The sequence below is a fragment of the Gavialis gangeticus genome, unplaced genomic scaffold, assembly GCF_001723915.1.
Source record: "Gavialis gangeticus isolate Ggan-Ray unplaced genomic scaffold, GavGan_comp1, whole genome shotgun sequence".
Taxonomy (NCBI): Eukaryota; Metazoa; Chordata; order Crocodylia; family Gavialidae; genus Gavialis; species Gavialis gangeticus.
Window position 1 is genome coordinate 100,909,545 of NW_017729024.1, and position 12,940 is coordinate 100,922,484.

The 12,940-nt window shown below is 42.8% G+C and overlaps 1 protein-coding gene across 3 annotated transcripts in view; it reads left to right on the forward strand.

Moving 5' to 3' along the window:
• Window positions 1-2,062, forward strand: part of ALDH1A1 (aldehyde dehydrogenase 1 family member A1) — a 68,415-nt gene extending 66,353 nt beyond the window's left edge. For all 3 annotated transcript variants that reach the window (XM_019517458.1, XM_019517460.1, XM_019517459.1), the window contains one exon: window positions 1,447-2,062. In XM_019517458.1, the coding sequence (XP_019373003.1) occupies window positions 1,447-1,519 (73 nt within the window). In that variant the 3' untranslated portion in view covers window positions 1,520-2,062. The remainder of the gene's footprint in view (window positions 1-1,446) is intronic.
• The last annotated feature ends 10,878 nt before the right edge of the window (window positions 2,063-12,940 follow it).

Genomic DNA, 12,940 nt, shown 5'->3' on the forward strand with positions numbered 1-12,940 from the left:
AGCTCAGGCAGGTAGGCAGGCTTGTGGGGTGGAGTAGGAGTATTAGACTTACCACATTCCTTGGGTGGAGCCTGCCTTCCCGGGCTGCTGCCAGGCTGCCTGCAGGGCTTCCTACTGAGCCACAAACCTACACAGAGCTGCACCCCAAGTCATTTAAGGCTCATTACACTGCCAGATTTCCTACAGTGGCTGCAATTAATGTGCAATACACCGCCAAGGGATGCAAACACTGACATCATTAAAGCAGTGTAAAAGCATTTAGCCGACTTTAAAGTGCTGTGCAGACACGCCCCTCGTTTCATCTACACACGGCCATTCACTATAACATTTTGCTGTGTAGAATAAATCCTAGATTTGGAGGCTTAGAAATTTAATTTAGAGACATGTTGAATTGACTTGATAACAATGGATGCCTATAGACAAGGGGGGAGGCTGCTCTGATGCTCTGTAATTACAGCATGTTGATTAATCGAGTCTGCTCCAGAGTCTGCAAAATGTACAGAGCTGGATCTTCTGTATAACAGTGATAAGTCTGGTATAAAATCTTAGATAAACCTGATAATGTTTCTTATTAGAGAATGGTCTCTATTCATTGTGTTTGTCATTAAAACATATTAAATTGGCTGTAGGAAAACTAAACGTCCTAATTCTTTGGAAGTGTCTTTTACAGAAGAAGACACTTTTTCTGAAGCCTTTTATACAGAAAGAAGAAATTATTATTTTCTTCTACATACTTTTCTGAAAATGTTGAATTTGTCCCTTATGTTAACTACTGCATAAAAGTAATTTGGATGTAAACCTTATTAAAATCCACCTTAAAACCTGATAATGTTTCTTTCATTGGTATTTTAGCATGCATTAGTTTTCACTGGACATACTGTACAATACATTTTGTACATTTTGGAATGAAGAACGGTCTCTATTCATTGTGTTTGTTATTAAAACATATTAAATTGGCTGTAGGAAAACTAAATGTCCTAATTCTTTGAAAGTGTCTTTTACAGAAGAAGACTGAAGCATGGACATAAGGTTCTAGGCAAAATTAATTGAGTCTGCTGGAATGTGCTAATTAGAGTGCCTCCAGCAGCCTCCTTATCTCACATATAAGCAGCATCCCCATGCTTCAAAATGACGATGGTGCTTTAACTAAAGCCCATTCAACATGAGGGGATGCTGATACACGAGCCGCTGTGAGAGCTTTTATTAGAGCTGTTCTCAGAGTAGTGCCTCCATCCCCAGAACACGTGTAAAAATGCCCAGTGTTTAATGCCAAAAAGAAAGTTTATTAACATGTTTCTTGGGGAGCCATAGTATGGCCTCACTGTATAAAAGGCTTCAGAAAAAGACAAGAAAACTAAAACTTACATATAATACTAAAGCAAAATCTTCTGAGATATCACTCATATAACATCATTGCAATAAGCATTGTTGTTGTTTCTTATCTAGGGGAGAATATGGCCTTCATGAATATACAGAAGTTAAGACTGTCACAATTAAAATTCCAGAGAAGAATTCATAATGATGTTTCAGCTGCAAAATTTAGTAGCTCCCAATGCTAAGAAAATCTGCAAAGTCCAACTGTGTTGTGAAAAGTTTTATATCCCAAGTTATTCTTTTTTCTTTCTATTTGTAAAAGATGCATTTGCTTACATTAACATTATAAAGAACAATGTAGAAACCTTAAATATAATTAACCAAGAAAGGAAATTTTTAATGTCTAGTGTGTTGCTAACAAATTTTGAAATTCTCATTGAGAAAGGACTAATTTTTATTCTATAGTGCTATGAAAATCTACTTTTTCATAATACATACTACCTGTACAGTAAGTTTTAGCATGTTCTTCTAAATGGTAAACAGTAAGTTGCCTTTACATTTTCTTGTCTTTGAAATGTTAAAAAAGCACTTATAAGTACCTCTTGGTAGATGCTATTTTCTGTGTCTTTAGAAAATTATTAATTTCTTCTACATACTTTTCTGAAAATGTTGAATTTGTCCCTTATGTTAAGTACTGCATAAAAGTAATTTGGATGTAAACCTTATTAAAATCCACCTTAAAAACTGATAATGTTTCTTTCATTGGTATTTTTGTATGCATTAGTTTTCACTGGACACACTGTACAATACATTTTGTATGTTTTGGTTTGAAGAATGGTCTCTATTCATTGTGTTTGTCATTAAAACGTATTAAATTGGCTGTAGGAAAACTAAACATCCTAATTCTTTGAAAGTGTCTTTCACAGAAGAAGACTGAAGCACAGACATAAGGTTCTAGGCAAAATGTACAGAGCTGGATCTTTGGTATAACAGTGATAAGTCCGGAATAAAATCTTAGATAAGAAGCAGAAGCAGTAGTTCTTTGGTATAGCAGAGATGTATTATAGCCTTCCTGCTATTCCACTCCTTTACATGTACACACACATGCACGTGCACATGCGCGCACACCCCCCCCCCAGTGTTTTCCCCCTGCTGTTCTCCCTAAATCTTTTATTTCACTATTTTATTTCACTATCATCTTCTCACAAAACCTCCTTGTTATTCTTTATCCCCTCCTCTCAGCCTCAATCTCCCTTAAACAAAACCTCTTATGAGGCTTGTGTATATCTTAGGATGTCCTTATACTCCGTGATTTCAACATTTGGATACACTCACAGAATATCTCTGTCCACTCCCTCCTGCTTCAGGCTTCCCATTGCAAGTCAGTGAAAAATGGTGTAGTGCAGTAAGGCACAGAGCACTATAGCCATTCCTACCTGTTGCCAGAGGTACTAATGTTCTTAGGCACCACTGAAGTCTAGATCCAAAGCAGCTCTCCTGGCTGTCTCCTCCCCACATCAGCTCTACACAATATACTCTCTCCATTAGTATGAATATCACACATTAATAATTATTAAGCAGCAAATATGTAGAGAGGATCTGGTTGATAATTTTGATAGATTTTTCAGCCTTAAGTAGGAAGTGGTCGAAACCAAAGCCTCAGCTTCATATCTAGCCCCTTCTCCAGACACTAGCAGCCTTGGATTTAGGGAAGTCATTGCCTAGATCCACACTTTGTGGCATGAAGAGCCAATATCTCTGTTATAAGGTGACACCACCAAAATCCCCAATTCATGCTCTAAAACAACCTCATATCCCCATTTGGAGAATAAGCAGAATCCACAGATCAGTTGCCATCTCAAGGAAAACTAGGGGGATTATAAAGAAAGAGGGGCAAAAAGAATGGGGTAGAAAGGCAGTGCAGTAATGGTAAGTGAGTGGGGTAGGAGGGAGTGGGATAGGAGACAAAGTAGAAAATACAGCTTAGAGAAATATTATGAGTTAAAGATGAAAATAGAGCAAGAGACAATGCTGACAAAAATTGTGGAAAAAATACTATTGGAAGAATTTATTGGAAGATACTGGAATGAGCAAAACATTCAGTAAGGAATGTAAAACAGCGTGGAGACTAGGGATGGAATTTTATGATGCTTTCAAATTGCTCTATTTTAGCTCCCACAGATGTCAATGGAAAAAAGTTGGAGCAGAGTTAAGGCAATGGGAGTGTTTTAAAAATGTTATCCTCAGGACAGAAATACAAAAGGAACTAAGGAGATTTAGAATGAGCAAGATTTTGTCCTCCAAGATGTGTGTCTCTCTCCTTGCCTACAATTTTTAAAAATTATTGTGTAGCATTATGCAAGATTTTCATAGTTTCATAGTTTCATAGTTGGTAGGGTTGGAAGGGACTTAAGCAGATCATCTAGTCCGACCCCCTGCCATGGGCAGGAAAGGATGCTGTCTAGCCTCCTTTTGAAGACCCCCAGGGTAGGGGCAAGCACCACTTCCCTTGGAAGTTGGTTCCAGCTCCTAGATGCCCTGACAGTGAAGTAGTGCTTCCTGATATCTAGCCTGAATCTACCTCAGTCAACTTATGGCCGTTGATCCTTGTTACCCCCAGTAGTGCTCAGGGAACAGGGACTTTCCCACTGCTTGCTGGTCCCCCTTGGCAAGTTTACAGGTGGCCACTAGATCCCCCCTCAGCCTTCCCTTGTGGAGGCTGAACAGGTTTAGGTCCCTTAGCCTCTCCTCGTTGGGCCTGCCCTCCTGCCCCCAATCATGTGAGTGGCCCTGCTCTGGACCCTCTCCATGTTGTCCACATCCCTCCTGAAGTGCAGCACCCAGAACCTGACACAGTACTCCAACTGCAGCCTGACCAATGTCGCATAGAAGGGAAGGATAGCCTCCTTGGACCTGCTTGTGATGCATCTGTGGATGCATGACAAGGTGCGGTTAGCCTTCCTGACCATGTCCCCACATTGGCGGCCCATGTTCATCTTGGAATCAACAGTGATTCCAAGATCCTTTTCTGCTTCTATGCTTATGAGAAGGGAGCTCTCCAGCCTGTAGGTATGCTGCTGGTTCTTCCTCCCCAGGTGCAGTACCCTGCACTTGTCAGTATTGAAACCCATCCTATTCTCATCTTCCCACCCCTGTAACCTCTACAGATCTAGTTGTAGCCTGTCCCTCTCTTTTAGCGTGCTCACTTCTCCCCACATCTTAGTGTCATCTGCAAACTTGAACAAGGTGCTTTTCACCCCTTCATCCAAATCGCTGATGAAGATATTGAGCAGTGCAGGCCCAAGGACCAAGCTCTGGGGAACCCCACTGCCCACATCTCTCCAGGTCGAAAGTGACCCGTCCTCCACCACTCTCTAGATGCAGCCCTCCAGCCAATTTGCGACCCTGTGTAGGCATCGACTGTGTAGGTGACCCTGTGTAGGCATCGACTGTCTGACTGTGTAGGTGTCGACACCACAAATGCCTAATTTTTTAATGAGGATGGGGTGAGAGACAGTGTTGAAGGCTTTCCTAAAGTCCTGGAAGACTATGTCCACCACGACACCTGCGTCCAAGGCTTTTGTGACCTGGTCATAGAAGGCCACCAGGTTGGTCTGACAGGACCTACCTCCAATGAACCCGTGTTGATTGCCCCTAAGCATAAACTCCCCTGCTGGCCCCTCGCAGATGTGCTACTGGATAATTTTTTCAAAGAGCTTCCCCAGGACTGGGGTAAGACTAATGGGCCTATAGTTTCCTGGGTCCTCTTTCCTCCCTTTTTTGAAAATGGGGACCACATTGGCCCTTTTCTAGTCATCAGGCACATCACCAGAGCACCACAAGTGCTCATAAAGCTGTGGCAGGGGTCCTGCAATGACCTCTGCCAGCTCCCTAAGCACTCTGGGGTGAAGATCATCAGAACCTGCTGATTTGAACACATCTAGTCCCTCCAGAAGTTCCCTGACTAGGTCCTCACTGACCCTAGGCCTGGCTGTGCCTCCCCTGGGTCCATTTGGAATCCCAGTGGGGGGGATGTCCCAGTCCCTGCGCAGAAAAATGGAAGCAAAGAATCTGTTAAAGAGATTAGCTTTGTCATCTTGTGCTACCACCAGATTACCAAGCTTGTCCTGCAGAGGCCCCACATTATTTGGCACCTTCTTTTTACCCCCTATGTATTTAAAAAAGGACTTATCTTTGATTTTGAATTTGGTCTGATTATGGCTTGGCATTGTCTATCAGGAATGAAACTAGAAAATGTTCCCAGGTTTGTAGATGCAGGGTGATACTGCTTGTCTTACTTAAATATCACTGAGACACATGGCTATTTGATGCATGATATTTTCTGTAGGCTCCTGTGTTTGCAAACTTGATTTTGCATGTGCATATGTGTATGCACAAGAGAGAGAGAGAGAAGAAGAGTGAGTGCAGTGTCTGCCTTTTAACCGAACACACAGCTTTTTCCAGTACAGTTAAGTCTAATTTTGTGTTAGCTGATGACATGTTGAAGTTCTCAAAGACTGCCAATGTAAAGAGTTACACCTTTTGGCAGGCAGTAAAGCTAAAAGACTAAAAGACTAAACATGTTTGTGCTTATCAAAAGTATTTGAGATATGTTTGAAGAAGTTACACCAAGTGCTCACTAGTTACCATAACACAGATTACATAAGAAGACTGATCAGGTGACAGCAAAAAATGTAAACTATACAGAAGGTTTCATTAAAATAGTCCACATCCTGCCTTAATAAGCAACTTTGGTCAGCCTATGGAGACCTAACTACAGCTAGACTACAGTCCTTGAAAAGGCTTCACAGTGTGATATACCCCTGAAGCCACTTCTTAATATCTTGTAATTATCTACACAAGCTCAGAAAAAACATCCATGGTTATACTGAGGCTGAGGCTGTCATCATCTATGGAATACATGGAGAGAGGAAGGAGTGGGGGAGAGGACTAGATGAGTGATGGTTAATATAAAGCTGTGCATTTTAACACTAAAGGCATAACCCTACTTCATTCTTTTGCACCCAAATCACAGTTATCAAGCCGTGTAACTGCTGCTTTTGGCATGTTCTCAAAGTTTATGATCCTATTGTGCGTGCAGTGAGGAGGAGATTCTATACATTCCAAACATGTTCTAACCCTCCAGTGTTTTAACAGAATAAACTCATCCAAGACCATTTTAGGCTGGACATAAGACAAAATTTCTTTACTGTCTGAGACCCCAAGACCTGGAATAGACTCCCTTCAGAAGAGGTGCAGGCCTGCAGTCAGGCAGGACCCAGTGCTGGAGGACAGAATGGGGTGACAAGGCTCATTGCTGCCACCGCTGCTGGGACCCCTGTGCCAGCTGCACCAACAGCAGTGTGAGGAGTAACAGATGGGGTGGGGTGGGATGGGATGAGCCTCACTGCCCTCACCTCCTTCTGTTGCCAGCCATTCACATTCTACCCTGCCATCATGGTCCAGCCACCACCACTGCTCTCCATGCTACATCAGGCCTTAGCTCTATGTGCTGAGTGGGGTGGTGGGCAGCACAGGAAACCTGAGGGGAGCAGCAGTGGTGGCCAGGCTATGGTGACAGGGTAGACCCACAGCCCTGTGTGTAAGAGCAGCATGCCCCCCCCCCCATCTGTTATTCCTTGCACTGCTCGTGGTGCAGCTGGTGCAAGGGTCCCAGTGTTGGCAGCAGCAATGAGTTTCACTGCCCCATTCTGCCCTCCCATGCTGGGTCCTGCCTGCTGGGCCATGGAGGTGGTTCCTGCCCATGGCAGTCCAGCCAAGCTGCAGCCCCATGGCCTCGGTGGGTGCACAAATATGGAGGGGCATGTTCCCCCCTCAAGCCCCACATACACACACTACCTGTCCCACATACTGGGAGGCTGGAACCTCAGGGCAGGGGGAAGTGGGTCAGGAATGAAGGGCACCAGCAGGACTGCAGGGGTGGAGAGCTGTGGGTTGAAGAGTGAGAGGCACCAGCAGGGCCAGGGGTCTGTTTTCTACTTAAACTATTTACTGAATCAGGGCTGGCCTTTGATGTTTACAAATGGGTCTGGTACAAAAACTGCTGAGAACCACTGGACTAGATGATCTCCTGAGGTCCCTTTCAACCCTAACTTTTTGTGATACTATGATTTTTAAAGTTCTGCAAAGCCATGTAATTCTGTTGAGTTGTGGCAATAAAGCACTTTAAATGATGGGAAAAAAACCCCAACTTCTGTACACACCATGTTCTAGGCTTCCCTCACCCAGAGGTAGTTTGAACTTACCTCATGTTAACTCCCCAATGTAGTGATCACACCTAGTGACCACAAAGATACAGGTTAGGCAATACCCAAACCCTTCCCTGGCCTTCATTTTGAAGCAGGCACCTGGACGGCCAAGGGAGAGAAAGATCAACGGTGAGGAGGAAGAGAACAAGCTAGAAGATGTGTGGCTCAGTGAGATAGTTGCTCCTGTAGAAGGAATGGAGCTCTGAGTCCTAGCTTGGATAATACCTAACCTCTAGCTTGATGGTTTAAGCATTCTGTGGAGAAGTGGGAAAGATGTAGCTACAAACTGCCTTTACGGAAGGGAGTTTAAACTGTGCCTCTTGTCTCTTGGGTAAGTGTCGTAACTACTAGAGTTTTGGGTTAAAACTTGGGAGCCCCCCCCTCTTTTGCCAAGTTACAGTTTTGGGATTTATACTCAGGTATGTATATATGGAGCTGTATACCTGACTGCTCAGACCACAGCCTTCCTTGTACACTCAGTAATGGTGTGGATACTTGCAAGTACCTACTGCATGTAGAACAGGATTGCAAACAAGTGTAAGTGCTGAAAATGGCACGTACAGCAGAGGAAATGCTGTTTGGGTGTTTGTGGTAGATCTCAGTCTTTCAAGGGGCTCCCTAATTTCTGGGATTGATTCACTATTGTTTAATCAAATATTATGTAAATACAACATGACTAAAATTAATAGTATGTACTAGGAGAAATAGCTGACCTCCTTTTGTGTACTAGTCATTTCAGCCAATACACAACCCAGTACTGCTATTACCCCCAGTGGTTTGGAGGGTAACCCAGACCTTGCACTTTGCATCCTGGAGGAATGTCATTTGTCAGGTGGGCTAGACAGTAGGTCTGAGGTATGCTTGCCTGGGGGTAAAAAAGCCTACTACTATACTAACACTTACGTAGTAGGCTCTAAAAGCCAGCAGAGAGCTGAGGAGCCATCTCTCTACCACATGAAGTTGAGGGGAAGAGCCTTGACCTCAGATCATGTATCACCTAAGCACTGAGCTACACAGGCCAAATGTTTGCGAGTGAAAGTGGGGCTCCACAGGTTTTATGCCAAGAAGGATCAGGAGGAAAATATATGAGCAAGCAAGAAGCAACTACTGCTTAGAAGGTTAATGAGGTTGTGTCCATATTTTTTTCAGAAAGTAAAGTTCATGGATGTGGCTTAATTTTTTTCAAAGCTTTTGAAAGTTTGCTGGCTATATGGGGCAGATAAGGTGGCCACTTAATTTTTTAGTATATATTAAATTAATAAAAATAATTAAAGGAATACCTATCCAAAGTTCTACATATGCCACAAGTGAGAGAGAAATCCCAGCAGCATTAAAATAACCATTTTTAACTAAGCCAGCCAACTAATCATCTACAAGTTCCCTTGCCCTTTACCCCTCATGACAGGAAATATATACCCTCAGGACTTCCTTGGAGAAAGTATTTCCTGCAACATACTTGAAAAGGTGTCCATTCCAAATCAAGGTTTTTCAGAACTAGTGAGAGTCTGTACAAAGAGTGTCCTGCCAGCTTTCCCCTCTCTGGAGGGGGAAATCCAACTGTCTCTGGTGACCATGGGCATGGTGATGGGGAAAGGAAAAAATATGGGTCCCTCAGACTGGCCAATCCCAGCTCATTTAGGACTAAATAAGTGAAATTGGTAGAACCCCCAGTCTCTCCCAAGGAAAAAAAAGACCCTAGTGTGCAAGCTGTCTGATATTCAAGTCTTCAGAATAACAAGTTTAAAATTTTCTGATCAAGTGATCTTTATGAAGAGGACTAAAATATATAAACCTAACAGACAAAAAGAGTTGAATCATTCCAGATGTATGGGGCTCCATGAAAAAAGGTATGAGACTGAAGTGGGAGAAAAGGAGTAAGCAATGGTAGGAATGCAAGAGTTACAACCAGGACATGAAAGAAAAGTTGAAGAGTTTGAATAGATGAAACCACAAAATTTGCTTTTCAGCAGTCCATGGTGTGAATATGTCAGTCATGCATGATTATTGCACTCTCACCTATTTTTATTCAAGTCATGCTCCAGTTCTACTGGAACTAAAGACTGTCTCCCATCCATTTACTGAAACCTGACATTTAAGTAACTCCTTGTGATAAGTCCACTGTTAAGGAGAAAGAGCAGACCCACTCAAAATCAGGAATAATAGTTCCCTGCAAACTTAGTGGGAGGCCCTAAAGAAAGTTCTTAGGAGGTAAATTATTGCCCTTGCTATTCAGAAAAAGAAACAGTGGCTTGGTGAATGTACAGCTCTGGAAACAAAAGTTAAAAAGCTGGAAGCACAGCATAAACTGACTCGGTCAAATAAAGTGTTGCATAGTCGGGTTTTTTGAAAAAGTGGACAGGCGTACACGTCCAATAAACAGAACTGAGAACTGGGTGGGTTGGTTGTTGATATTCCAGCTAATGAAACAGTCCTCAAAGGCAAAGACAAGAATGATTCACTAGCAGTGTAATAAACTCACCAAGAAAGCAGAAGAGACCACAGATGCTTTTGTACATTACTACTAGATGTTACACAGAGATTTAAGGGATAGGTTAAATAAAACAAAACCAGGTTTTCAAGGACATGGCATTAAACACTTAAAAGCAGCAAAACTATCTTAAAAGAAAGCAGAAGCATTAGTAAAGCAATTAGAAGCTGGCAAGCTAGACAGACTTAATATATCCTATCTGCCCAGTTGGTATAAAGATAATTTCAATGAGATAGATCCCTCAGAGTAGGGTTGATGGGGCAAAGGGCTCTCTTATGTCAGAAACAAGTATTATCCATGAGCATGACAGGCAAACAGCCAGCTTGATGATATTAGTCAAAGAAAGTAAATATTTGAATTATTGCTTCTCATACTGCATCAGCTTTGCTCAATAGAGGGTAAGAGCAAATGGCTAAATATTAGCACACTGCTTGACAGCTATGAAATGTTTGATATATCCCAATCAAAAGAGGATCCCAGCCATGAAGATCTATCTATGAACCTCAGACAGGTGTTACATATTTTTAAACAGTCCATTGAAACTGGGCACCACCCTCTTGTTTCTTGTGCAAAAAAAAGCACTCGGTCACAACTACCTTTTCAATTATGGAAAATTAAGGGAGTATAAAAGCATGATTTAATAATGATCTGCACAACACTAGAACTGTACCTTTCCTGGTGATGGCCAGTCAGAAGAACCTCCTTTTGTCATTTTCTATCAAAGTGCAGTAGTGTTAGAGTCCAGCCAGCTGGCCTCCCATTTAAAAGTAAACCAGTTTTATGGATCCTGGCTATTTTCTTAATGAAGCTTGTTTAATTACAATAGTCCTGGAGCAGACTTGTCATAACCAGTACATGGACTGACACCTTCTTTAGGTGCCCACATACCGTAGGTGCCCACATACCAATTCCTAGGCTCCAGAGCTCAATTCTGACCTTCCAACTAGCTTAGTTAGAAATACTAGTACAGGCGACCCTCGCCATTCACGGGGGATATGTTCTCAAGATCTCTGCAACCAGCGAAATCTGCAAATAAGGCACTGCATTCATGAATACTGCCTGCGTTCATGAACGCAGTGCTCCCAGTGGTTGGGGGAGGTGGGCACAGCTGCCCTGGTGATGGTAGGAGTGCAGCAACAGCGGTGGTAGCCCTGTAGCAGCAGCGGGAGCCCAGCAGTGCTAGCAGGAGCCTGGCAGCGGCAAGTGCACAGTTCCTGAGGAGCTCCTATAAGTGTATGTAAGATGTGGGTTCAGCATTCACAAATATTTGAAATCACGAATACTGAACCCATGAATAGCAAGGGTTTCCTGTATTCTATTTCTGCTTACCACATTGCCCCTAAAGAAATTACATCACCAAATCAACATCAGTAAAACTTTTTTCCCCCACATACTGCACAGTGACTATGCACTAAGAATGAACCTGTAGGACTAAGTGCAAAAATATCATCTGGTGAATCCTACCATAAACTGATGTTTTTTCCTAGTGTTTCTTTCAGGGGCTGGCCCTTTAAAACTAACACAGGGACATAACTGCATTCCTAAGGCAGGCATAGTATTAATGGGTGATGATTGTTGTATCATCCTCTGTTTAAAATTTTGCCTTGATCATTCTCTGATTACATGAGATATCACAAGTTTGCTTTACTGAAGTGACTCATTACCCACCTCCTGCCTGCCTGTGGAAGTGGACGGCTTAAATTCAGCTCCTCTTCAGGCTCCCTTTCAGGTAAGCTTCCTTGTTAGAATTCTTGTTTTCACCTGGAAAATGAAAACAAGTTTCAATTTCCAGAAAAGATAAAAAAAAATGTGTGATGCATCCATTCTTCTTCATTTATCTATGTTTTTCTCCTGTGTTGGCTCAATTCTACAAGCAAATCTGCATGTGAACTCTCAGCTCTAAGTCATGTTCCTGCTGGTGTCTATGTAATGGTGTGCGAGTAGGGGTCCCTCCATTTGGATATGTTTGCAAGGCCAAGTCTATAATTCTTAAGCTTTCTGCTGTGAAGATGGTCTCAGCCCTTATGTGCATCTTCTTGCTTTAGGAATTGGATAATCAACCAATAATAAATTAATTACTAGCTTTGCCAGGGCTTGTTCTGGTTAAAATTACAGGTACGGCCACCGGGTACCTTCACAACCCTGATCTTCGGTCACGCAATCACTTGCCTGGTTTACAGTAGCAATGGTCCCGACTCTCACCTGCCACATCTTGATGTTTCAGGAGGATAAAAATCAGGTGGGGGTAATTCTCACTGCCTCCAGACAACAATCACTCAAAGTAGGTTTCTTCTGGGACTCTGACCTCCTGCCTAGTGCCACCCAGATGTTACATCACCATTTGGTTATCTTGGTCTTAACTGGCATCTCTTCTTTTCTTTCTCAGATTCCTGTGTGTCTAGACAACTGTCTCAACAGAATTACATCAGTGTGGACTACTGGACTTCTTCAGTCTCAGGCAAGTCCTGTGGTTGGTCAGAGGAGACCTTTTTGTGGATTCTCTCTCCCTGATGGTTAAGTCTTCTAATAACAACAATAAAACAAAGTAATCTAAGCAAACAAAAACCATCTGGGCTGATATCCTTGTCCTGGGCATATTGGTCTGTCCAGGGGATTTTTCCCTTTAAATTGCTGAGGTTGGGGTTCTGCCCACCTGATACAGCACTCTACCAGCCCGTTGAGATGAGGACATGACAGGCAGCACAGCCACAAATAAAAAGAATATGGAAGTAATATAAAAAGTCAGTACCCTAACAATCAGGGCTCAGCCACTTTTCTTCTGGCGTGTCACTCTCACGCTGCAAACTGCCGCTCTGCTCCACAGCATCTCTCTGGCTGGTGTCTCCCAGACTAATTAAGCTCTTCCAAG